Raw genomic sequence first — 24,706 nt, forward strand, 5'->3', positions numbered from 1 at the left:
GTCACTCCGCACAACGTTTTTCCACTGTTAAATCGTCCAATGTTTACGTTCCTTACACAAAGCGAGGCATCGTTTGACATTTACCTGCGTGATGTGTGGCTTATGAGCAGCCTCTCTACCATGAAATCCAAGTTTTCTCAACTCCCGCCTAACTGTCATAGTACTTGCAGTGGATCCTGATGCAGTTTGGACGGTCTGGATAGATGTCTGCCCACTTCAACTGTCGGCGGTCTCTGTCAGTCAACAGACGAGATCGACCTATACGCTTTCGTGCTGTACGTGGCCCTTCACGTTTCCACTTCACTATCACATCATAAACAGTGGACCTAGGGGTGTTTAGGAGCGTGGAAATCTGAGTACATATAGCACAAGTGACACCCAATCACCTGACCATGTTCGATGTCCGTAGAGCTCAACACCCTATTCTGCTCTCTCACGCTGTCTAATGACTTCTGAGTTCGCTGATATGGAGTACCTGGCAGCAGGTGGCAGCACAGTGCACCTGATATGAAAAACATATGTTTTTAAAGGTGTCCGGATACTTTTGATCACATAGTGTATCTATTAGCACTGAAAACTCTAGGCAAACACCGCTACTGTCGGCTGTTAGGTGAAGGTCGTTTGTCTGTGGTGAGAGGTAATGCCAGAAATGTGGTATTCTCTGCACTCTATTGACACTATGGAACTCGGAATATTAAATTCCCTAACGATTTCCTTAATGGAATGTCACATGGGTATAGCTCCAACTACGATCCGCATTCAAAGTCTGTTGTTCCCTTCGTACGGTGATAATCAGGTCGGAAACTGTTTCACATGAATCATCTGAGTACAAATGACAGCTCTGTCAGTACACCACCCTTTCATACATTGCGTACGCGATACTGTCGCCACCAGTATACATGCATATCGCCATCCCATGATTTCTGTTATGCAGCGGATGGGTCCCAGTTTTATATTGACGCGTTTACACAGGCTCTTTTATTTGGATCGCTATGCGTGCTCGTGTAAAAGAGAGGGAAGGTGAGTGAATCACTACGACTCGTAGTTGTTTCAACGAAATTTATTTTTGTTTCTTGATTTAAAAAAAAACTACTGATGTGCATAAGTACTGAGTACAAGTCGTAGGCGTAGACAGCTAAACGCCAGTTGTTTGATTAACCCACGCGCGCAGAGCAGCCACGTTGGCGTACACTCCCGGGTATCCAGGGCCGCAAGTGTACCCCCAGGAGGCGATACCGTACTGAATGTTATTTATGACCAGGGGGCCGCCGCCGTCACCCGTGCACCACGGCTTCTCCGTCGTGCAGATCATGTTCTCCGTCACGCAGCCTTCACCATAGATTTCACATTCGTAGGTGGCGTTGCACGCATTCCGCTCCATGATGATTGCGCTGTGAGCTTGCAGTTCGTCAGCGTAGTCCAAGGCCACTGAAGACGTCAACACACCCCAGCCGGTAATGTAGGCGGTGACGTCAACTTCTGGCTCGTAATTTGCGAGGGCGATCGGCTGTAAAGAACAGTGACGTGAGTCTCACTGTTTGAGAACAGCTAGTTTGAGAAAAATTACTGTCTCGTAAAAAGAAAAGAGAGCAGTTTGTTCAGCCAGCACAAGAGCCACAAACAAATCTTCAGTACATTCCGGTGGAAGATGGTACAAGAAGTGCGAGCTTTACTGTTATAAGTCTGGTAGGCTGGTTTTCTAGATGACGCAAGTAAGACTAATTTGAGTGTGTGGGAGGAGGGGGGGGGGAGGAAAGAGGGGTAGGTTTATGCGTAATGGAATGCCACCACATCATACACTGTCGGAAAAAAATCGCAACAGCAAAACAAATAACTGATGTAGTGTAAAGAAATATCTGGAATACGTTTGTCTACGTAAAAAATTTAAAAGATTGACATTGCAAGGTCACAAGTTAATATAAGCGCGATACAAGCCATTGCGAATGTGAAGCGATGGTACATTTGTAACCGGTATAACCCGCAGAATGTTGAATGCAAGCATGTACAGGGTGTTTAAAAAATGACCGGTATATTTGAAACGGCAATAAAAACTAAACGAGCAGCGATAGAAATACACCGTTTGTTGCAATATGCTTGGGACAACAGTACATTTTCAGGCAGACAAACTTTCGAAATTACAGTAGTTACAATTTTCAACAACAGATGGCGCTGCGGTCTGGGAAACTCTATAGTACGATATTTTCCACATATCCACCATGCGTAGCAATAATATGGCGTAGTCTCTGAATGAAATTACCCGAAACCTTTGACAACGTGTCTGGCGGAATGGCTTCACATGCAGATGAGATGTACTGCTTCAGCTGTTCAATTGTTTCTGGATTCTGGCGGTACACCTGGTCTTTCAAGTGTCCCCACAGAAAGAAGTCACAGGGGTTCATGTCTGGCGAATAGGGAGGCCAATCCACGCCGCCTCCTGTATGTTTCGGATAGCCCAAAGCAATCACACGATCATCGAAATATTCATTCAGGAAATTAAAGACGTCGGCCGTGCGATGTGGCTGGGCACCATCTTGCATAAACCACGAGGTGTTTGCAGTGTCGTCTAAGGCAGTTTGTACCGCCACAAATTCACGAAGAATGTCCAGATAGCGTGATGCAGTAATCGTTTCGGATCTGAAAAATGGGCCAATGATTCTTTTGGAAGAAATGGCGGCCCAGACCAGTACTTTTTGAGGATGCAGGGACGATGGGACTGCAACATGGGGCTTTTCGGTTCCCCATATGCGCCAGTTTTGTTTATTGACGAAGCCGTCCGGGTAAAAATAAGCTTCGTCAGTAAACCAAATGCTGCCCACACGCATATCGCCGCCATCAATCCTGTGCACTATATCGTTAGCGAATGTCTCTCGTGCAGCAATGGTAGCGGCGCTGAGGGGTTGCCGCGTTTGAATTTTGTGTGGATAGAGGTGTAAACTCTGGCGCATGAGACGATACGTGGACGTTGGCGTCATTTGGACCGCAGCTGCAACACGGCGAACGGAAACCCGAGGCCGCTGTCGGATCACCTGCCGCACTAGCTGCGCGTTGCCCTCTGTGGTTGCCGTACGCGGTCGCCCTACCTTTCCAGCACGTTCATCCGTCACGTTCCCAGTCCGTTGAAATTTTTCAAACAGATCCTTTATTGTATCGCTTTTCGGTCCTTTGGTTACATTAAACCTCCGTTGAAAACTTCGTCTTGTTCCAACAACACTGTGTTCTAGGCGGTGGAATTCCAACACCAGAGAAATCCTCTGTTCTAAGGAATAAACCATGTTGTCTACAGCACACTTGCACGTTGTGAACAGCACACGCTTACAGCAGGAAGACGATTTACAGAATGGCGCACCCACAGACTGCGTTGTCTTCTAGATCTTTCACATCACTTGCAGCGCCATCTGTTGTTGAAAATTGTAACTACTGTCATTTCGAAAGTTTGTCCGCCTGAAAATGTACTGTTGTCCCAAGCATATTGCAACAAACGGTGTATTTCTATCGCTGCTCGTTTAGTTTTTATTGCCGTTTCAAATATACCGGTCATTTTTGAAACACCCTGTAGGTGCGCATGCATTTTGTTGTACAGGTGCGGGCTGTCAATTTTTAGGCTGCAGTTTCTCGTCTGTTGCCCTTGATCAGTCAATGCCGGAACGGTTAATGCGGGTTATGGATGACGCTGGACAACGTTCGACGATATCCGATATGTGGTCCACTGGGGGCAGACCTGGTGTTCGAGCAGGCCAAGGAGACTCTGTAGAGCACGTTGGGTTACAACAGTGGTATGTGGGGGAGTATTATCCTGTTCAAAACGCCCTGGAATACTGTTCATGAATGGCAGCACAAAAGGTAGCATCACTGGATTGAAGTACCAGTTTGCAGTCAGGACGCGTGGGATAACCAAGAGAGTGATCGTGCTGTCGTACGAAGTCGCACCCCGGAACTCCAGGTGTTGCTCCAGCGTGTCCAGCACGCAGACAGGTTGCCTGCAGGCCCTCAACTGGCCTTCTTCTAAGCAACACACGTCCATCACTGGCTCCGAGGCAGAACCAGCTTTCATCAGAAAACACAACAGACCGCTACCCTGTCCTCCAACGATCTCTCGCTTGACGTCACTGAAGTTGCATAACACGGTGCACGCTACAGGGCGTCTGGTTCAGAGTTGCCCTTAACGTAACCGACTTTAACAGTTATTTTCTCACTGTGGTGCCAAGTGCTGCTTAAATTCCTACTGCAGATGCAGTGCGATGTGGCAGAGCCATACGTCGAACACGATGATCTTGCCTCTCGAGAGTGCCAGGTCGCCCAGTCTTTTTGCACCCGTGCACTCTCGTGACAGCCGCTGCCAGCAGTCAGAAACGGAGGCTACATTTCTGCCAAGCCTTTCTGGAATATCGCAGAAGGAACATCCAGCTTCTCGTAACCCTAATACACGACCTTGTTAAAACTGTCAGGTGTTGATAATGGCGTCTTAGTCGCCTTAAAGGCATTCTTGACTAACTTCAGCTCACCACGTCTAGTGTCAAAGGCAACTAACGCTCAGGACCGTTACAGCGTGTATTTAACGCAAACCTGAATTGCATCCTCATAGTAGCGTTACTAGCGCCACTCTTTTGTGACTGGCGCGAAATTTTGAATAGACGTCATCTTTCATATATAGAAACACGCCTACCAACTATCGTTTATGTCGCACAGCGCTTTCTTGGTGTTGCGATTTTTTTCTGTCAGTGTATTTACTCTCTGGTTTATATCAAAATATGAGGGCTGGAACCAACTGCCTAGCTGATCTACCCTCCATTTTAGGAGGTAGTGACTCGAATGTAGTTCGTTTTTTAAGATTCCGTAGGATCTTTCAACCACATAGTTACTTGGGTAAAAGATTTTGATGTGTTTCCTAGGTGAGCGGTTCATCTGTTATTTTTCCGTTGACCAATCAGCAACTGTTCCTTCTTACGTATTTTAACTGTCGTGTAGTTTGTGTATTTTCTAAAGAAATTGACTTGAGGATTCCGTATTTTGATCTTGCGTGTGAACGTGTGATTACGAGTGAGAGAGGGAGTAGCAGGATGGTTGAGAATCATGTTTTATGTTTTACATTGTGGTGCATAATTTTAAAAAAAATTAGCACACTCATCTTCAATTAATTTAGCAAGGCCACAGATGAACTCCCCGTTGAGCGCCTTATACGTACTACCACCACTAGCACCAGAGATCTGCTGGAGTTTAACTGATCAGAAAGCGCGAAGTCCTTGATAAAAGAGTCAGGCCCGGAATTTCAGACTTACATTTCAGCTACATGAAAATGCACCATTAATTTTTTTGCTTCTCTGCGTGCACTTACAACTAAGCACATGGCAGTCACGATGTCGGCACAAGTTATTTCTCATTGTCAGACATTATGTGTATTATAAAGTCGAATTAGGAATGTTTATTTAAAACAAGGGTCCTAGCCTGTTCAGTAACGTTCGTTATTTAAGATACCATATGACGGAATAAGCAACAGACACGGACTGACCTGAGTATGAATAACAGAGAATTACTGAGGCTCAACACAGCTGCGTCACTGTGGAACTTGGAAGACCAACTGAGAAAGTACCAACAGGAATAGTAGCGTTGCAGGAGTAGTCGAAAGCAAATCTCTACGTAGAATCTCTGGTGACTGTACATCGTTTTGCAGCAATAGTGGTACAGCCAGTCTTGTAATCGATTTCCTAGTAGACAGAGCATACAATTCGGCGATATCGAATCCTGAGTTTCTAAACGGCAGGATACGCACACTGAGAACAAAACTGAATTACTTCGGTTGATTTGCACTCATGCTCCAGAGGAAACCAACGAAGAGACCAAAGACTTTTCTAAGGAACAGGTTGAAAGTACACATGATGCTATAGCGGGAAACGATGTGAAAGTGATTCTAGGAGCCCTGAAGGGCAAGGTTGGAAGGGATACCGTGTTTGAGGAAAATGTGAGAAACTACAGCCTATATGAAGAATGCAGTGACACCAGACTCAGGCCGGCTGATTTTCGCGTGAACAAAATCCTCACCATAAGCGGCACCATATTCCGACAAAATAGCATGCGTAAAGGAACGTGGAAACCTCCGGATGGGGATACAGTCAACCGGACATATCATATTCTTATTTACAGAAGACATGGCTCAGACAAAGATTTCAAGGTGAGGAGGGTGGCAGAAGTTGAGTCGGATCGGTATGTCGTGATGATGTCAGTGTCCATAGCTGAGTCGTCAGCGTAAGTGGCTATCATGTGGAGGACCTGGATTCGATTCTCGGTACTAATAAGGATTTCATTTGGTGGAAGGATTGGTACGGGGTACACTCAGCCTCATGATGCCACTTGAGGAGCTATCTGAGCGAACAGTAGCAGCTCTAACGCCTGGGAAGTCTGCAAAACGGCTGGGAGAGCGGTGTGCTAACACATAGAATGACTTAGCGGTCGCTAGACGTCCCTAGAGCAAGGAGCATGGCTTTTTTTTTTAATATGTTGATACTCAAATGTAAGCAGAGGATATTAATAACAATTTATAATCGTGTAGACAGATACAGGACGTATAATGAGGATCCAGTCACCAGTGAGAGGGAAAGAACAGACTTCGAAAGAGAAAGGGATGAAGGGATCAGAGCAAATGTCGATGAGGTGGAAGCTAGCCCTGAAGAGCAACGGCAGTTAATGGGAAGAATAATGCATTAACGAAGTAATGCAAGCTGTAACTTGATAACAAAGTTAGTAGAAGTGAATGAGAATCCGAGAAACTTTGCCTGGAAGATATCGAGAAATGTAGAACTGAAAAGGGATCAGAAGAATGTCTAAAAAAAAAAAAAAAAAAAAAAGACTGGAAGCCTCGGGCAATGATATGGAAGGAAAGCTGATCGGGAATTAAACCAGAAAAAGTTTGGAAGAATATTTCAATGAGTTATAGAAACCTGGGCAAATACAGGAATTTGAATGAGAGAAACAGATAGTACGAGCTGATAGCAGTGATGATGGAGAGAAACAAAGAAGTAATTGTAGCTGTTAGGAGATTAGGAACTACTGAGCTTTGGAGGAAGATAAGCTACCTATGATTATGAAGAGGAACAAAGAAGTGATTGTTTCTGTTTGGGAGATAAGGAACTATACAGCTTTGGGGGAAGATAAGTTACCAATGGTGATGGATGGGAATAAGGAAGCAATTGTAGCTGTTTAGGTTCAAATCAAAATGGTTCAAATGGCTCTGAGTACTGTGGGACTTAATATCTGAGGTCATCTGTCGCCTAGAACTTAGAACTACTTAAACCTAATTAACCTAAGGACATCACACACATCCATGCCCGAGGTAGGATTCGAACCTGCGACCGTAGCGGTGGCACGGTTACAGACTGAAGCGCCTAGAGCCGCTGGGCCACTCCGGCCGGCCGCTGTTTAGGAGATGAGAAACAAAAGAGAGATTACCAAAATATCATGAAACCTGTTGTTACGTGTGCTTCTGAAACAATAACACAACAAGTCAGAAATGTCTTGGATACATGGGAACGCAAAGTACTGCCGACGATATAAGGAGCAGTGAGCGATAATGGTGCTTAGAGCATTAGGATCAACGCAGAACTATAAGAACTTCGCAAGAATCCACTAATCACCCTATATGTGAAGCACGACAATTACAGTGGGTGGGACTCGTGCATATAATGGAAGAGCAGCGAGTACCAAAGAAGCTGCTATATGCAGAGCCAGAGGGTACCTGCTCAGTGAGAAGACCAATATTGCGACAGCTGGCTAATGCAGAGACGGATCTGAGGAGATTAGAATTTCTGAACTGGAGAAGGCTGGCGAGTTCGAGAGATGAATGGGGGGGGGGGGGGGGGGAAGGTGGTCCACAAGGCCCTACCCTTCATGGGCTGTAGTGCAGGTAAAGAGGAAAAATATTTGAAAGAATTGACGTATTTCTGGTCTGTGTACGTCTCAAATTATTGTCAGGTTTCAGATATTAACTTCACCGGAACTTTACCTGACAGGGCTTTTGTTTATCCAGTATTAAAGTAAAAATCCACAAGGAAAATAACTTCAATACTCGGTTCTGATATAATTTGAATTCCTAATACATACTGAGTAAAACACAACAGCAAATTTCTGACATCAGTTATTGCAGAATTCGACTGTGAATGTATCACGTATTTACGCACTCGCTGGTATATTTCACCGCTCATGCTGGAAATTGCTGTGTTGTGTAGTTTTAATTGTTTAGTGATTTAAAAGAGTCTCTGTCGTTCCAAATTAATCTGTAAACTATGACTGATATGGATTAACGACGTGAGGACTTAAGTGGTATTCATTGACTTAAGTGGTATTCATTTTATCGATTGAAGACCCAGTGTCCAGATAAGAGTCCAAGATCCTTCTGTAGTGCCTTATTTGTGATGTTCTATCTAGATCGTACCAGCATTAAATACACTTCAGAAGTAATTACATTCGGCCTTGATCATAATCAGCTCATTTTAAAAAAGTTAAAACTAATTACACTCGACGCAACTTTATCTAGTGGGAAGTATCTCACCGTTATGTAGAGTGCAGATAAATGTCAGGTCTAGTGCCACGTTCAGACTGTTCTGTTCTTACCCGAGAGTGTCGTACAGGCGCAAACGGCGTTTGTGTGGTACATGTACTCCACTATTTTTCTATATTACGTTATACTAGACAGTAACTTTATTTGAAAAGACTTTGAATACGTTTTGTTCTGTACATTAAAATTAATTGACAGACTAATTGTCATTGTTTATTTAAAAATAAAAGAAAATGGCCACCTATCTCAATGTGTTTGCTCATCGTAATAAATACAAGTGAATCAATGATATCAAGAGGCCGAGAATTTTTTAAATATATGTGATTGAACGGTGGACTCTGCTTAAGGGTAAACCCAGATTTACTGACAGTCCCAGTGTTTCGTGAAATACGACGTAACTGTCGATTTGACGTATAATCCTCGCCGCCTCCGCGGCACTGGCTAAGTTACACGTGTCTCCCGGGTCGAGCCAAATGGTGATCACCTCAGCAGGGAGTTCAACCTTCACTGGCTCGGTAGGGATCTGCTGAGTCCCGCCAATCCTCTGTAAACGTAAGCTCTGGAAACGCTTCAGCGAGCATCGTAGGGCGCGTTGGTGGAACGTTGTGTATCACATGGAACGAGGGTCTTGGCTTAACTGCTTGGACAGGAAGACTGGTACCCCTATTAAAAAAAAAGAAAAAAATCCTCTAGCTCAAGGCGTACTACATGTCGATGGGGTGGATGCGTGAAACAGTCATTAGCGGACAAACTGTAGGTTATCGGCGACATCTCCGTTGTATAACACACACCTGGGGCAGTGGGCCTCTCTCTGGTGGCACTTTTATATCCCTAGTGCATCGAGGAAGTGGATAAAGGAATTCCCCGGTAAAGTTGTGTATCCGTAGAAGGCTTTCGAAAGGAGAACAAGAAAAATACTTTATTCCGATGATGTGTGTGCATCAAGGGGTGCTGTCCAAAATGCCTCAGGACTTAAGATGAATTCGTCCACGTGCACGAATTCACTTCATTACCAAGAAACTCTCTCAACGGAAAGAGAGTAATAACACCCATTCAACAAAAGGAGGTAAACATAGCACAAGGCGTCTTTCAACTGAAAAGTAGGTGTTCGAAATTCTGAGAAAAGCAGGGGTAAGCTATAGGGAGTGACGGGTCATACACAATATGTACAACAGCCAAGAGGGAATCATAGAAGTGGACGGCCAAGAACGAAGTGCTTGTATTAAAAAGGGTGTAAGACAAGGATGTAGCCTTTCGCTCCTACTGTTCAATCTGCACATCGCTGGTGACATTGCTATCCTAAGTGAGAATGAAGAAGAAATACAAGATCTGCTGAACGGAATGAACAGTCTAATGAGTACAGAGTATGGATTGAGAGTAAATCGAAGAAAGACGAAGGTTATGAGAAATAGTAGAAAGTGAGGAGAAGAGCGAGAAACTTAACATCAGGATTGATGGTCGCGAAGTAGATGAAGTTAAGGCAGTTAAATAACCAATGAGCGTATTCCTGGCCAAGAGAATTTTACTAATATCAAATATCGGCCTTAATTTGAGGAACAAATTTCTGAGAATGTATGTCTGGAGTACAGCATTGTATGGTAGTGAAACATGGGCTGTGGGGAAACCGGAACATAAGAGAATCGAACATTTGAGATGTGGTGCTACAGACGAATGTTGAAAATTAGGTGGACTGATAACGTAAGGAATGAGGTGGTTCTGCGCAGAATCGGAGAGGAACGGAATACGTGGAAAACACTGATAAGAATAAGGGACAGAATGATAGGACGTCTTTTAAGGCATGAGGGAATGACTTCCACCGTATTAGAGGGAGCTGTAGAGGGCAAAAACTGAAGAGGAAGACAAAGATTGGAATATATCCAGCAAATAATTGAGGACGTAAGTTGCAAGTGCTACTCTGAGATGAAGAGGTTAGCACAGCATAGGAATTCGTGGCGGCCCGCATCAAACCAGTCAGAAGACGATGACCAAAAACAACTAGAGTCATATCAAAATGAATGTGGTGGTCTCCTTGCTGCAAAGCATGTTCTACAACAGCTGATCTGCCAGTCTCACCGCTTTCCCAGTTGCCCCTGTGCTCTTCTAGTCGTCTTTGTCCGTTCTTTTTTAGTACCCGTGTACACCTCGCCAGAATTACACGGTATCCTATAAACTGTTGCTTTTTCCAGTGGTTTGCGAGAATCCTTAGTCTTAGGTGATCCTGTATCTTCAGGTGGGTTTTTAGATTACTGCGATATTCCTATGCGATCAGTAGCGACCTCAACGAAAGGCAGGAAGGCTTTCGATTTCACAGGTGCTTGTGCTTTTTACCTCATTGGACGAATAATCAAAAAAAATGGTTCAAATGGCTCTGAGCACTATGCGACGCAACTTCTGAGGTCATCAGTCTCCAAGAACTTAGAACTACTTAAACCTAACTAACCTAAGGACATCACACACATCCATGCCCGAGGCAGGATTCGAACCTGCGACCGGAGCGGTCGGACGAATAATCATTCTTGATCAATGCATTGGTAAGGTGAATTCCGCATCAAGAAGCTTTGGTTCCCAAATATTCCTTGCTCTGTCAGCCAATGTTTTTATGATGCCTCGCGTTTTTGTGAGTGGTGGTTCGAAGCCAGGTGTAGGCAACGTCCTGTGTCCGTGGGCTTCCGCAAAACTTGTGGCTTAAGCTACCATCTTCTTTCTTGAAAACTAGCTAATGGGTCCTAATGTAAAATCCATTCGATGAAGGCATAATAGCCAGGAATATTTTATTAAATGTGGCATTTCCGGCCATGAAAGTTTCGTTTTTAAAATTAGACGACTCTGCGGGGAGGAAATGTCAAGAGAAGTGTGATGCGTTGAATGTTTTCAGAAGAAGAGTGTGCAACGTTTGTCTTCCCTCTTATTTGTCGCAGAGTGTTCAATACTATTTCGAAGTTTTCGAGGATTAAACGATTGTGCAGCTCGGCCAAGGCGCAGTGAATTTTCGAACGGGCGAAGAGGTAATACTACGAGAGCGGACTCAACAGATCCGCCGCGACCTGGCAAGCACAGACTGTAAGTGAGTGTCTCTCCATGTAACTACCAGTAATAAATAATATAGTGGTGACTTGAATAGATTTGCCAGGCTTTTGCGAGATAGTATTAGGAAACGTGAAAACGTCTGGTAGATAAAAGCGAAAATTTGATAATTTGCAACCTAATCTTACGATCTGCCACTTCGACGCTTTCCGCACGATTATCAGTTTATACGGACATTCCTTATCTGACGATGAGAGATTGTGCTTGCCAGGGGTGAAAATTTTGCCGTTAGTCCGCGAGTTGTGACCACGGAGGAAATACACTCCTGGAAATTGAAATAAGAACACCGTGAATTCATTGTCCCAGGAAGGGGAAACTTTATTGACACATTCCTGGGGTCAGATACATCACATGATCACACTGACAGAACCACAGGCACATAGACACAGGCAACAGAGCATGCACAATGTCGGCACTAGTACAGTGTATATCCACCTTTCGCAGCAATGCAGGCTGCTATTCTCCCATGGAGACGATCGTAGAGATGCTGGATGTAGTCCTGTGGAACGGCTTGCCATGCCATTTCCACCTGGCGCCTCAGTTGGACCAGCGTTCGTGCTGGACGTGCAGACCGCGTGAGACGACGCTTCATCCAGTCCCAAACATGCTCAATGGGGGACAGATCCGGAGATCTTGCTGGCCAGGGTAGTTGACTTACACCTTCTAGAGCACGTTGGGTGGCACGGGATACATGCGGACGTGCATTGTCCTGTTGGAACAGCAAGTTCCCTTGCCGGTCTAGGAATGGTAGAACGATGGGTTCGATGACGGTTTGGATGTACCGTGCACTATTCAGTGTCCTCTCGACGATCACCAGTGGTGTACGGCCAGTGTAGGAGATCGCTCCCCACACCATGATGCCGGGTGTTGGCCCTGTGTGCCTGGGTCGTATGCAGTCCTGATTGTGGCGCTCACCTGCACGGCGCCAAACACGCATACGACCATCATTGGCACCAAGGCAGAAGCGACTCTCATCGCTGAAGACGACACGTCTCCATTCGTCCCTCCATTCACGCCTGTCGCGACACCACTGGAGGCGGGCTGCACGATGTTGGGGCGTGAGCGGAAGACGGCCTAACGGTGTGCGGGACCGTAGCCCAGCTTCATGGAGACGGTTGCGAATGGTCCTCGCCGATACCGCAGGAGCAACAGTGTCCCTAATTTGCTGGGAAGTGGCGGTGCGGTCCCCTACGGCACTGCGTAGGATCCTACGGTCTTGGCGTGCATCCGGGCGTCGCTGCGGTCCGGTCCCAGGTCGACGGGCACGTGCACCTTCCGCCGACCACTGGCGACAACATCGATGTACTGTGGAGACCTCACGCCCCACGTGTTGAGCAATTCGGCGGTACGTCCACCCGGCCTCCCGCATGCCCACTATACGCCCTCGCTCAAAGTCCGTCAACTGCACATACGGTTCACGTCCACGCTGTCGCGGCATGCTAACAGTGTTAAAGACTGCGATGGAGCTCCGTATGCCACGGAAAACTGGCTGACACTGACGGCGGCGGTGCACAAATGCTGCGCAGCTAGCGCCATTCGACGGCCAACACCGCGGTTCCTGGTGTGTCCGCTGTGCCGTGCGTGTGATCATTGCTTGTACAGCCCTCTCGCAGTGTCCGGAGCAAGTATGGTGGGTCTGACACAACGGTGTCAATGCGTTCTTTTTTCCATTTCCAGGAGTGTAATAGCCAGTGCAGGAGCAGGCATTCGTAATGTGGGCACTGTTGCAGCTAACGAAATCTGTATAGAAGCTGTAAGAGTGTATTGTCTCTCGCAAAGCCTGATGAAAGTAATTTAACTTCGGGTGAGAGGAGTGCCATAAAAGGACTGTATGAGAACGATAGTATTATGATTCTCTCGGCTGGCAACGGAAATGTGACGGTAGTTTTGAATATGATTGTCATAGTAAGATCAACGTCTTTTTAGACCCACAGACACACATGAAACTGTATCAAGACCCCCAGCGACAAAGTTCTTAAAATTGTTAAACGATAAAAATGTCCTCTACCGGAGAGAACGTTCCGGAAATTCTGTTCAATTCGGGTGTGCTACCACCAATAACTTTATGGGTTAATGAATGTTTTGTCAAGATATTGCCAGGATTTTTCCTATGCAGCCAGTAACGTAATTAAAGAAAGGTAGGAGAACTTATTTCATAGACACTTGTGCATCGCTATGATATTTGCGTGGCGGGCTTAACACTCTTTTTAATCTCAGAGTACGAATAATCATTCGTCATTCTGAGACTTATAACGAGCGCCATTGGATCGCTCACCTGTTGGATGATGTTCGGTTTGTGGAGCGCACGACGACGCTGTTATTAGCGCCCCTACAAATTTCCAATTTTTTCACAGTCCAGTCTCGCCGTCTTCCCGCATGATGATAAAATGACGAGGACAACACCAACAGCCAGTCCCCGGGTGCAGAAAATCCCCGACCCGGCCAGGAACGAACCTGGGCCCCCTGATCTAGAGGCACTAACGCTAACCACCAGACCACGAGCTGCGGACCCACCTATTCGACCGCAAAGTTCTTGACGAAGTTATTACGACCTTGTGTGGAGCAAACGGACTCATATATCAAGAATTCAGCACAGTTTATCAGTAAATTAAACGGATAGCGGTCCAGCACAACAGCTGAAGGCCGGCCGGAGTGGCCGAGCGGTTCTAGGCGCTACAGTCTGGAACCGCGCGACCGCTACGGACGCAGGTTCGAATCCTGCCTCGGGCATGGATGTGTGTGATGTCCTTAGGTTAGTTCGGTTTAAGTAGTTCTAAGTTCTAGGGGACTGATGACCTTAGAAGTTAAGTCCCATAGTGCTCAGAGCCATTTGAATTTGAACAGCTGAAGCGGATCATTTCCTCCTAATAATGTCAGGTGAATACAGAGCTATAAATACAAAGTAAATTAGGGGTAATACAGGAGTCGGTTTAATAATGAATAAAAAAAAAAGAAATGCGGGTAAGCTACTACAAACAGCATAGTGAACGCATTATACGAAGACCACGCCTACCACAGTAGTACAAGTTTATATGCCGACTAGTTCCGCAGATGACGAAGAGATTGATGAAATATATGATGAGATAAAAGAAATTATTCACATAGTGAAGGGAGACGAAAATTTAAAAGTCATGGGAGACTGGAATTCGATAGTAGGAAAAGGAAGAGAAGAAAACGTAGTAGGTGAATATGGAATGGGTGTAAGGAATGAAAGAGGAAGCCACCTGGTAGAATTTTGCACAGAGCATAACTTAATCATAGCTAACACTTGGTTCAAGAATCATGAAAGAAAGTTATATACATGGAAGAATCCTGGATATACTGACAGGTTTCAGATAGATTCCATAATGGTAAGACAGAGATTTAAGAACCAGGTTTTAAATTGTAAGACATTTCCAGGGGCATATGTGGACTCTCACCACGATTTATTGGTTATGAACTGTAGATTAAAACTAAAGAAACTGCAAAAAGGTGGGAATTTAAGGAGATGGGACCTGGATAAACTGACTAAACCAGAGGTTGTAGAGAGTTTCAGGGAGAGAATAAGGGACGATTGACAAGAATGGGGGAAAGAAATACAGTAGAAGAAGAATGGGTAGCTTTGAGAGATGAAATAGTGAAGGCAGCAGAGGATCAAGTAGGTAAAAAGACGAGGGCTAATAGAAATCCTTGGGTAACAGAAGAGATACTGAATTTAATTGATGAAAGGAGAAAATACAAAAATGCAGTAAATGCAGCAGACAAAAAGGAATACAAACTTCTAGAAAATGAGATCAACAGGAAGTGCAAAATGGCTAAGCAGGGATGTCTAGAGGACAAATGTAAGGATGTAGAGGCATATCTCACTAGGGGTAAGATAGATACTGCCTACAGGAAAATTAAAGAAACCTTTGGAGAAAAGAGAACCACTAGCATGAATATCAAGAACTCAGATGGAAACCCAGTTCTAAGCAAAGAAGGGAATGCAGAAAGGTGGAAGGAGTATATAGAGGGTCTATACAAGGGCGATGTACTTGAGGACAATATTATGGAAATGGAAGAGGATGTAGATGAAGATGAAATGGGAGATATAATACTGCGTGAAGAGTTTGACAGAGCACTGAAAGACCTGAGACGAAACAAGGCTCCGGGGATAGACAACATTCCATTAGAACTACTGATAGCCTTGGGAGAGCCAGTCCTGACAAAATTCTACCATCTGGTGAATAAGATGTATGAGACAGGCGAAATACCCTCAGACTTCAAGAAGTATATAATAATTCCAATCCAAAAGAAAGCAGGTGTTGACAGATGTGAAAATTACCTAACTATCAGTTTAATAAGCCACGGCTGCAAAATACTAACACGAATTCTTTACAGACAAATGGAAAAACTAGTAGAAGCCGACCTCGGGGAAGATCAGTTTGGATTCCGTAGAAATGTTGGAACACGTGAGGCATTACTGACCCTACGACTTATCTTAGAAGAAAGATTAAGGAAAGGCAAACCTACGTTTCTAGCATTTGTAGACTTAGAGAAAGCTTTTGACAATGTTGACTAGAATACTCTCTTTCAAATTTTGAAGGTGGCAGGGGTCAAATCTAGGGAGCGAAAGGTCATTTACAATTTGTATAGAAAGCAGATGGCAGTTATAAGAGTCGAGGGACATGAAAGGGAAGCAGTGGTTGGGAACGGAGTGAGACAGGGTTTTAGCCTATCCCCGATGTTATTCCATCTGTATATTGAGCAAGCAGTAAAGGAAACAATAGATAAAATTGAGAGTAGGAATTAAAATCCACGGAGAAGAAATTAAAACTTTGAGGATCGCAGATGACATTGTGATTCTGTCAGAGACAGCAAAGGACCTGGAAGAGCAGCTGAACGGAATGGACAGGATATAAGATGAACATCATCAAAAGCAAAACGAGGATAATGGAATATAGTCGAATTAAATCGGGTGATGCTGAGGGTATTAGATTAGGAAATGAGACGCTTAATGTAGTGAATGATTTTTGCTATTTGGGGAGCAAAATAACTATTGATGGTCGAAGTAGAGAGGATATAAAATGTAGACTGGCCATGGTAAGGAAAGCGTTTCTGAAGAAGAGAAATTTGTTAACATCGAGTATAAATTCAAGTGTCAGGGAGTCGTTTCTGAAAGTATTTGTATGGAGTGTAGCCATGTATGGAAGTGAAACATGGACGATAAATTGTTTGGACAAGAAGAGAACAGAAGCTTTCGAAATATGGTGCTACAGAAGAATGCTGAAGATTAGATGGGTAGATCACATAACTAATGAGGAGGTACTGAATAGAAATGGGGAGAAGAGATCTTTGTGGCACAACTTCACTTGAAGAAGAGATCAGTTGGTAGGACATATTCTGAGGCGTCAAGGGATCACCAATGTAGTATTGGAGGGCTGCGCGGAGGGTAAAAATCGTAGAGGGGGCCAAGAGATGAATAAACTAAACAGATTCAGAAGAATGCAGCCTGCAGTAGGTACTGGGAGATGAAGAAGCTTGCACAGTATATAGTAGCATGGAGAGCTGCATCAAACCAATCTCTTGACTGAAGACCACAAACAACAACAACAACAATGCAGAACTGTATATATGTTGCACCATGACCACATATTTCAAATTGAATGATGAGTACTATGAACAGACGGATGGCGTGGGTAATGGGAGTCCCCCTAAGACCAGTCATAGCGAATTTCTTCATGGAAAAATTCGAGGAGCAGGCGTTGGAAAGAATATTTGCGAACCAGAGCTGTTTGAACAGAATTAAAACACCATTGCATTGCTCAAGAATGGTTATTCGTCCGCTGAGGTACAAAGAGCGTTAAGACAGCCGTGCAAAAATCATAATGCTGTGAAAGCACCTGTGAAGTCGAAAGTTTTCCTGTCTTTCATTTAGGACGTTACTGACCGCACAAGGGAAATCTTTACAAAACAGAACGTAGCGGTAATCTAAAAATCCACCTGGAAGGTACATGACGACCTGAAATTGACCGAAGATTCCCGCAAACCACTAGAAAAGTAGTAATTTATGGGATCCCGTGTAACTATGGGAAGATGTATGTGGGTGCTACAAAAAGAACGGTCAGAAACGACTAAAAGAGCACAAAGGCAACTGTAGACGGGGTGTGACTGACGGATCAGTCGTTGCCGAACATGATTTGCAGCCAGGAGACAACCAAAATTGTTTTGATACGATTACTCTAGTACTGATAGTCACAAGCGAGGAAGGTTATGCAGAGAGGCCATAGAAATTGTTTAACACTTCAGGAATTTCAACAGGAAGGAGGAGAACGTGAAGTCGAATGCCATCCTTAGACCGGTGCTGAGGAAAACGTGTACGAGAACGAACAGGTCACTATTACAACAAATGAAATCAGATTTATCCTTGGAAGTTCTGATACTGACACAAAAACTCCTCCATTGCACACTTTATGAGAAGACATGACGCAATGGAAAAGACCTAAATGCTGGAGAAGATCGATAGCACGAAGAGAGAAATGCGGAAAATGATGGGATGGATTGCATCACAGAAGTAATAGATTCCAAGATATAAAGTTTGCAAGACAGGGTCCAGGATAGAAGAAATTTGCATGCTACAATTTTAGGGGGTCATAGATTGTTGGAATCGACTAAACTAATAGAGAGAGAGAAAGAGAGAGGGAGGCTTGGACGGAAGGAGGGAGAAAGACAGACAGAGAGAAAGAGGAGGAGGTGGAGGGAGAAAGTAAGGTAGATAGACAGATAGATAGATAGATAGATAGATAGATAGCGAGAGAGAGAGGGAGAGAGAGGGAGAGAGAGAGGTTGGGACAATGAAACATGGTTATGCGGAATAACCTCGTTTCGTACACACAAAACTTAAGTCTAGGAGGAGTGAATTATACACCACTATGTTGGTGGTACCTGAACAGTGTCATCATATGTAAAGGATCCGGCGATCTCGAAGACACCGATGTCCTTGTCTATAGTAAAGGTGTTGAAATCTTCATGCAGGATCATACTAACGGCGTCGTATACGTATCCACCACTTTCACGTGTTGAGCTACCCGCCCGTACTGTGAAGTAAAAGTATGCTGTGCCGTAGACGACGTTTGCAGCTGTCAACACCCACTTGGGACTGATGATGGAGCCGCCGCACCTGTGGTCTGTCAGGAATTGCAGCGAGACGGTCCACGGGTATTGTGTTATGTTGACGGTTTCGCCGTCCACTATTCGCTCGTCCACGTCTGGGAAGCGCCCACCAACCATCGAGAATTGCTTGCAGCTACACACTGCTAACAGCAGGCACACGACGAGCGCCGACTGGAGCATCTTGCCGACTGTGTCGCAGCTGCCTTCGTTCTCTTCTTAATCGCCGTCTTATCAGATATCTGCAGCTCTCCATAACAATGACACATGTATGAATGTACGGTCGCATGGCGATATACACTAATAAAATTAAAAATAATCATATATCCATTATTTTTATGTCTCAGCTGCACATTTTTACTGAATGATAAGTTTTGATCACACGCTTATCATCCTCACATCTATGCAGTTTCATACGCAACCAGTCGCGTCTGTACAGGAGTTACTAGTCAGAATACCAAAATGATATGTAGTTTCTGTATTGGCTGACACGGAAGAGTTTCTTTTGCATCTACATGGATCTGAAGATCATCGAGTGAGATAGAAACTACTCATACATTAAAAATGTGCAACTAAGACGAAAAATAAGCAATATACAATGGTGGAAAGCATTGTAAAGGCACGTGGTCGTTTGTGGAAAAATACATATTTATTTACGTATTCGGTATTGCACGAATTTTTCATGAGCAGTTTACAACAAAGCAAAACAAAGTACATTTTCATTTTACCATTATCACTGGTACTTAAGAAATTCAAAGAAACAAGACAACTTTAACTATGGAAATTGTTATAGAGGTACTTACGCTTTATCAGAATAACCTAACATATACAGTAAATAGACCACAACTCGGACCTGGTATTTAGTTGAATCTCCATTGTTCTTAATAACTGCGACTGTATCCTCTTCGGCATTGCTTGTGTAAGGGCAGTGATTTCTTTTCCCGAGAGTGAGGTTCACGTCATTCGGATTGCAGTTTTCTGCTCGGCCACAGTCACAAACTATCGTCCATTGTGATAAACAAGTCGTGCTAGGAACTCTTATAGACTCAATGGGATTTAAATCCGGGCTTCTCGATGGAAAAGTTGGAAGTGGAATACGTTTTTTTTTCCGCAAATAACTATGTCCCTTTACTCTAATTTCTGTCCCTGTATGACGTTTTAAAAATATCAACACATTTGTTGAATTCTATCGTAACGGATATATCGGTTATAATGATGATAAAAATTTTTAGAGCTTCCAGCCGCGTTAAGACATTGACGAGTACTCCTCGGCCATTGTCAAGTGCTGCATGCCACTACCTATGACCGTGGAGCACTCAGCCGAAAGCTCGTCGATGTTAAACTACACGGCACAGAGTGAAAATTTTACCAGAGGGCGCACACACACTGAATACCAAAACACTGGTACTCCTTCCCCCCCCCCTCCCTCCCCCGCCGCTCCAACATCTTCTAAATACCATTTTCCCTTCTTTTTTTAGAGGTAATAGGGGGAGACGTGTAGATTCTTTTTATGAATACTTTATTACTTTCACACTGATCGACCGTTCGTGTCTCCCCAGGATGCAAATACACAACTTTTCAGACCTTCAATGCCACATCCAATTAATGACACCATTCATTATTGTACTCATAACTAAATTACACGTGTAACACGTCAAACGTCTAGTCTGTCTTACATTGACAACTAGTCTGCTTAGTAGTCTTACGTACTACTTACTTCTTACTACATTACTTACTAGAGTCATCTCTAAGTCGCATCCGGTTCACAGTTCGATCACATTTTTGAAGTGTTTTTTAAGCTAAATAGCTCTGAGGTAGATGCGGAAACTAGCTAAGAATATGGACTCTACATGACTACAAAATTAAAATTTTAAAATTACGTGAAACAGGCAAATACAATCACGGATGTATAGTGGCTTTATATGAGCAGAATGTAGTTATCCCTCTTCCTTGGATAAGAGTTGTTGTCAATTTGATTAGGTATCCAAAGAAAGTACACGAAATGTGTTTTAAAAAGTATGTGGTTCCTTGTGTTACAGTTTTTAAGAATTAATTTTCAGTTTTTCATGTTATGTTTAAGAACGACTGTTTTTATTTTTATTTATTTAACGCCGTAAGTCACTAACATTTACGTCATTCGACTCCATCAAAGTCATGCTGAAAGACTAGTCTAGTACGAATACAAGACAACATGAAATGACAGTGAAATATCAAGGACTTACTTCGTTGTCGTGCATCGTTTCAGTAAAACGATTTTATAGGCGACACGAGTAAGATCCTCGGTTTTGAGGATGAATTATAGCCAGGAGTTTCACGTTCTAGAGACACTAAGATCTTTGAAAGCAGGTCGTGAGTTCTGACAAGTAAGGAGGAGGAAACAATTCAGCTACAGTATTGTGTAGTAAACCATTCCAGCATAGTCCTTGAAAATTGTGAGAAAACATTGAAAACCTGACTATGGATGGTCAGGCTCTGCTTTAAAACTGGCAATCTCGAAAACGAGTCCAGCATTGCGAAACCTCTCTTGGTAGTCACGATTAAGATGCGTGATTTAATCATAATCGAAAATTACACAGCGCTTATCATGTACCTCTACTCAGCCTTCATCATTACCAGACTCGTTACAACCCCTGCTTAATTATTTTTGTCGACATCCATGCTACGAGAGACACGTGATATATCAGTAGTCCAATTTTCCTCCGAGAAAATATTTCATGACCCCGTTCCTTGAACATAATAACAATATGTTAACATAATAATATACAAAAAGAGATAACTACTTCCTGCTAATGGAAAGCCATTATGCAACCTTGTTTGTGGTTTATTTACTGTTTCACGTAACTTTGTAATTCCGATCATCCACATCTACATCTACATCTACATAGATACTCTGCAAATCACATTTGAATGCCTGGCAGAGGGTTCATCGAACCACCTTCACAATTCTCTATATTCCAATCTCGTATATCGCGCGGAAAGAATGAACACCTATATCTTTCAGAACGAGCTCTGATTTCCCTTATTTTATCGTGGTGATCGTTTCTCCCTATGTAGGTCGGTGCCAACAAAATATTTTCGCATTCGGAGGAGAAAGTTGGTGATTGGAGTTTCGTGAGAACTTTGGTGTCAACAAAATAAAGTTGGTGACTTTAATTTCATGAGAAGATTCCGTCGCAACGAAAAATGCCTTTCTTTTAATGATGTCCAACACAAATCCTGTATCATTTCTGTCACACTCTCTCCCATATTTCGCGATAATACAAAACGTGCTGCCTTTCTTTGAACTTTTTTCGATGTACTCCGTCAGTCCTATCTGATAAGGATCCCACACTTCGCAGCAGTATTCTAAAAGAGGACGGACAAGCATAGTGTAGGCAGTCTCCTTAGTAGGTCTGTTACATTTTTTAAGTGTCCTGCCAATAAAACGCAGCCTTTGGTTAGCCTTCCCCACAACATTTTTTATGTGTTCCTTCCAATTTAAGTTGTTCGTGATTGTAATACCTAGGTATTTAGTTGGATTTACGGCTTTTAGATTAGACTGATTTATCGTGTAGCTGAAGTTTAACGAATTCCTTTTAGCACTCATGTGGATGACCTCAAACTTTTCGTTATTTAGGGTCAACTGCCAATTTTCGCACCATTCTGATATATTTTCTAGATCGTTTTGCAATTTGTTTTGATCTTCTGATAACGTTATTGGTCGATAAAAGACAGCTTCATCTGCAAACAACCTAAGACGGCTGCTCAGATTGTCTCCCAAATCGTTTATATAGATAAGGAACAGCAATGGGCCTAAAACACTACTTTGGGGAACGCCAGAAATATCTGTTTTACTCGATGACTTTCCGTCAATTATTACGAACTGTTACCTCTCTGACAGGAAATCACAAATCCAGTCACATAACTGAGACGATATTCCATAAGCACGCAATTTCACTACAAGCCCCTTGTGTGGTACAGTGTCAAAAGCCTTCCGGAAATTCCGAAATACGGAATCGATCTGAAATCCCTTGTCAATAGTACTCAACACTTCATGTGAATAAAGAGCTAATTGTGTTTCACTGGAAGGATGTTTTCTAAGCCCATGTTGACTTTGTGTCAATATACAGTTTTCTTCGCGGTAATTCATAATGCATGAACACAATATATGTTCCAAAATCGTGCTGCATATCGACGTTAATGATATGGGCCTGTAATTTAGTGGATTACTCCTACCACCTATCTTGAATATTGGTGTGACCTGTGCAACTTTCCAGTCTTTGGGTACGGATCTTTCGTCGAGCCAATGGTTGTATGTCATTGTTAAGTATGGAGCTAATGCATCAGCATGCTCCGAAAGGAGCCCAATTGGTGTACAGTCTGGACCACAAGACTTGCTTTTATTAAGTGATTTAAGTGACTTCACTACTCCGAGGATATTTACTTCTACGCTGCTCATGTTGGCAGCTGTTCTCGATTCGAATTCTGGAATATTTACTTCGTCTTCTTTTGTGAAGGCATTTCGGAAGGCTGTGTTTAGTAACTCTGCTTTGGCAGCACTGTCTTCGATAGTATCTCCACTGCTATCGCACAGAAAAGGCATTTATTGTTTCTTGCTGCTAACATACTTCACATACGACTAGAATCTCTTTGGATTTTCTGCCAGGTTTCGAGACAAAGTTTCGTTGTGGAAGCTGGTACAAGCATCTCGCATTGTAGTCCGCAGTAAGTTTCGAGCTTCTGTAAAAGATCGCCAATCTTGGGGATTTTGCGTCAGTTTAAGTTTGGCTTGTTTGTTTCGTTGCTTTTGCAACAGTGTTCTAACCCGTTTTGTGTACCAAGGAGGATCAGCTTTGTTGTTTGTTGGTATAAGTCTTTCAATTGTTGCCGATACCGTTTCTCTGAATTTAAGCCACATCTGGTCTACACTTATATTATTAATTTGGAATGAGTGGAGATTCTCTCTCAGGAAGGCGTCAAATGAATTTTTATCTGATTTTTTGAATAGGTATATTTTTCCCATATTTTTGGTGGATTTCGTGATTACAATATTCATTCCCGCTACGATAACCCGGTGTTCACTAATCCCTGTATCGATTTTGATGCTCGTTATTAACTGAGGATTATTTGTTGCTAAGAGGTCAAGTGTGTTTTCACAACCATTTACTATTCGCGTGGGCTCATAAACTAACTGCTCGAAATAATTTTCAGAGAATGCGTTGAGCACAACCTCGGATGACATTTTATGCGTACCTCCGGAATTAAACATGTATTTTCGCCAACATATCGAGGGTGAATTAAAGTCAGATTAAAGTCACCATCGACCTCTATTGTATGAGTCGGGTACGTGTTTGAAATATCACTCAAGCTTTCTTTGAACCTTTTAGCAACTGTATCATATGAATTGGGAGGTCGGTAAAAGGATCCTATTATTATTTTATTCCTGTTGCCAACAATTACCTCTGCCCATACTAACTGACAGGAAGTATCTACTTCAATTTCGCGACAAGTTAAACTACTTCTAACAGCAACAAACACACTAACCTTGTTTAGCCTATCCTCTCGGAACACCGTTCGGTTCTTCGCAGAAATTTCGGCTGAGCTTATATCCGGCCTTAGCCAGCTTTCAGTGCCTATAACGATTTGAGCATCAGTGCTTTCTATTAGCGCTTGGAGCCCTGGTACTTCCTCAACACAGCTACGACAATTTACAAATGTTATACCGTTGGATCCTGTATCTACATTCTTCCTGTGTTCAGCCTGCACTCTTTGTGACTGAAGCCCTTCTTGTGTTTTCTCGAGACCCTCTAACCTAAAACAACCACCCAGTCCACAATACACAGCCCCTGCTACCCGTGTAGCCGCATCCTGCGTATAGTGGACGCCTAATGCCACCTCGGGGCGCTGCTCGTCGCCTTGCTTTGGTACCGCGCGACTGCTACGGTCGCAGTTTCAAATCCTGCTTCGGGC

The 24,706-nt window shown here is 43.5% G+C and overlaps 1 protein-coding gene across 1 annotated transcript; it reads right to left on the reverse strand.

The window, feature by feature from the left end:
* Positions 1 to 1,103: 1,103 nt before the first annotated feature.
* LOC126176684 (trypsin-7-like) lies at positions 1,104 to 18,936 on the reverse strand. The gene is made up of 2 exons (XM_049923846.1): positions 18,533 to 18,936; positions 1,104 to 1,507 (listed from the first exon to the last, which is right to left on the reverse strand). The coding sequence occupies exons 1-2, from the start codon at positions 18,875 to 18,877 to the stop codon at positions 1,136 to 1,138; spliced, it is 717 nt and encodes a 238-aa protein (XP_049779803.1). The 5' UTR covers positions 18,878 to 18,936; the 3' UTR covers positions 1,104 to 1,135.
* Between the last annotated feature and the right edge of the window lie 5,770 nt (positions 18,937 to 24,706).

This window comes from Schistocerca cancellata, chromosome 3 (assembly GCF_023864275.1).
Source record: "Schistocerca cancellata isolate TAMUIC-IGC-003103 chromosome 3, iqSchCanc2.1, whole genome shotgun sequence".
Lineage (NCBI taxonomy): Eukaryota > Metazoa > Arthropoda > Insecta > Orthoptera > Acrididae > Schistocerca > Schistocerca cancellata.

Bases quoted from the DNA above. Each gene is read 5' to 3' on its own strand.
- LOC126176684 (XM_049923846.1), bottom strand. From the start codon at position 18,877: ATGGTTGGTGGGCGCTTCCCAGACGTGGACGAGCGAATAGTGGACGGC. The intron at 1,508-18,532 runs GTACCACCAACA...TGTTCTTTACAG, and splicing joins CATATGATGACACTGTTCAG to CCGATCGCCCTCGCAAATTA.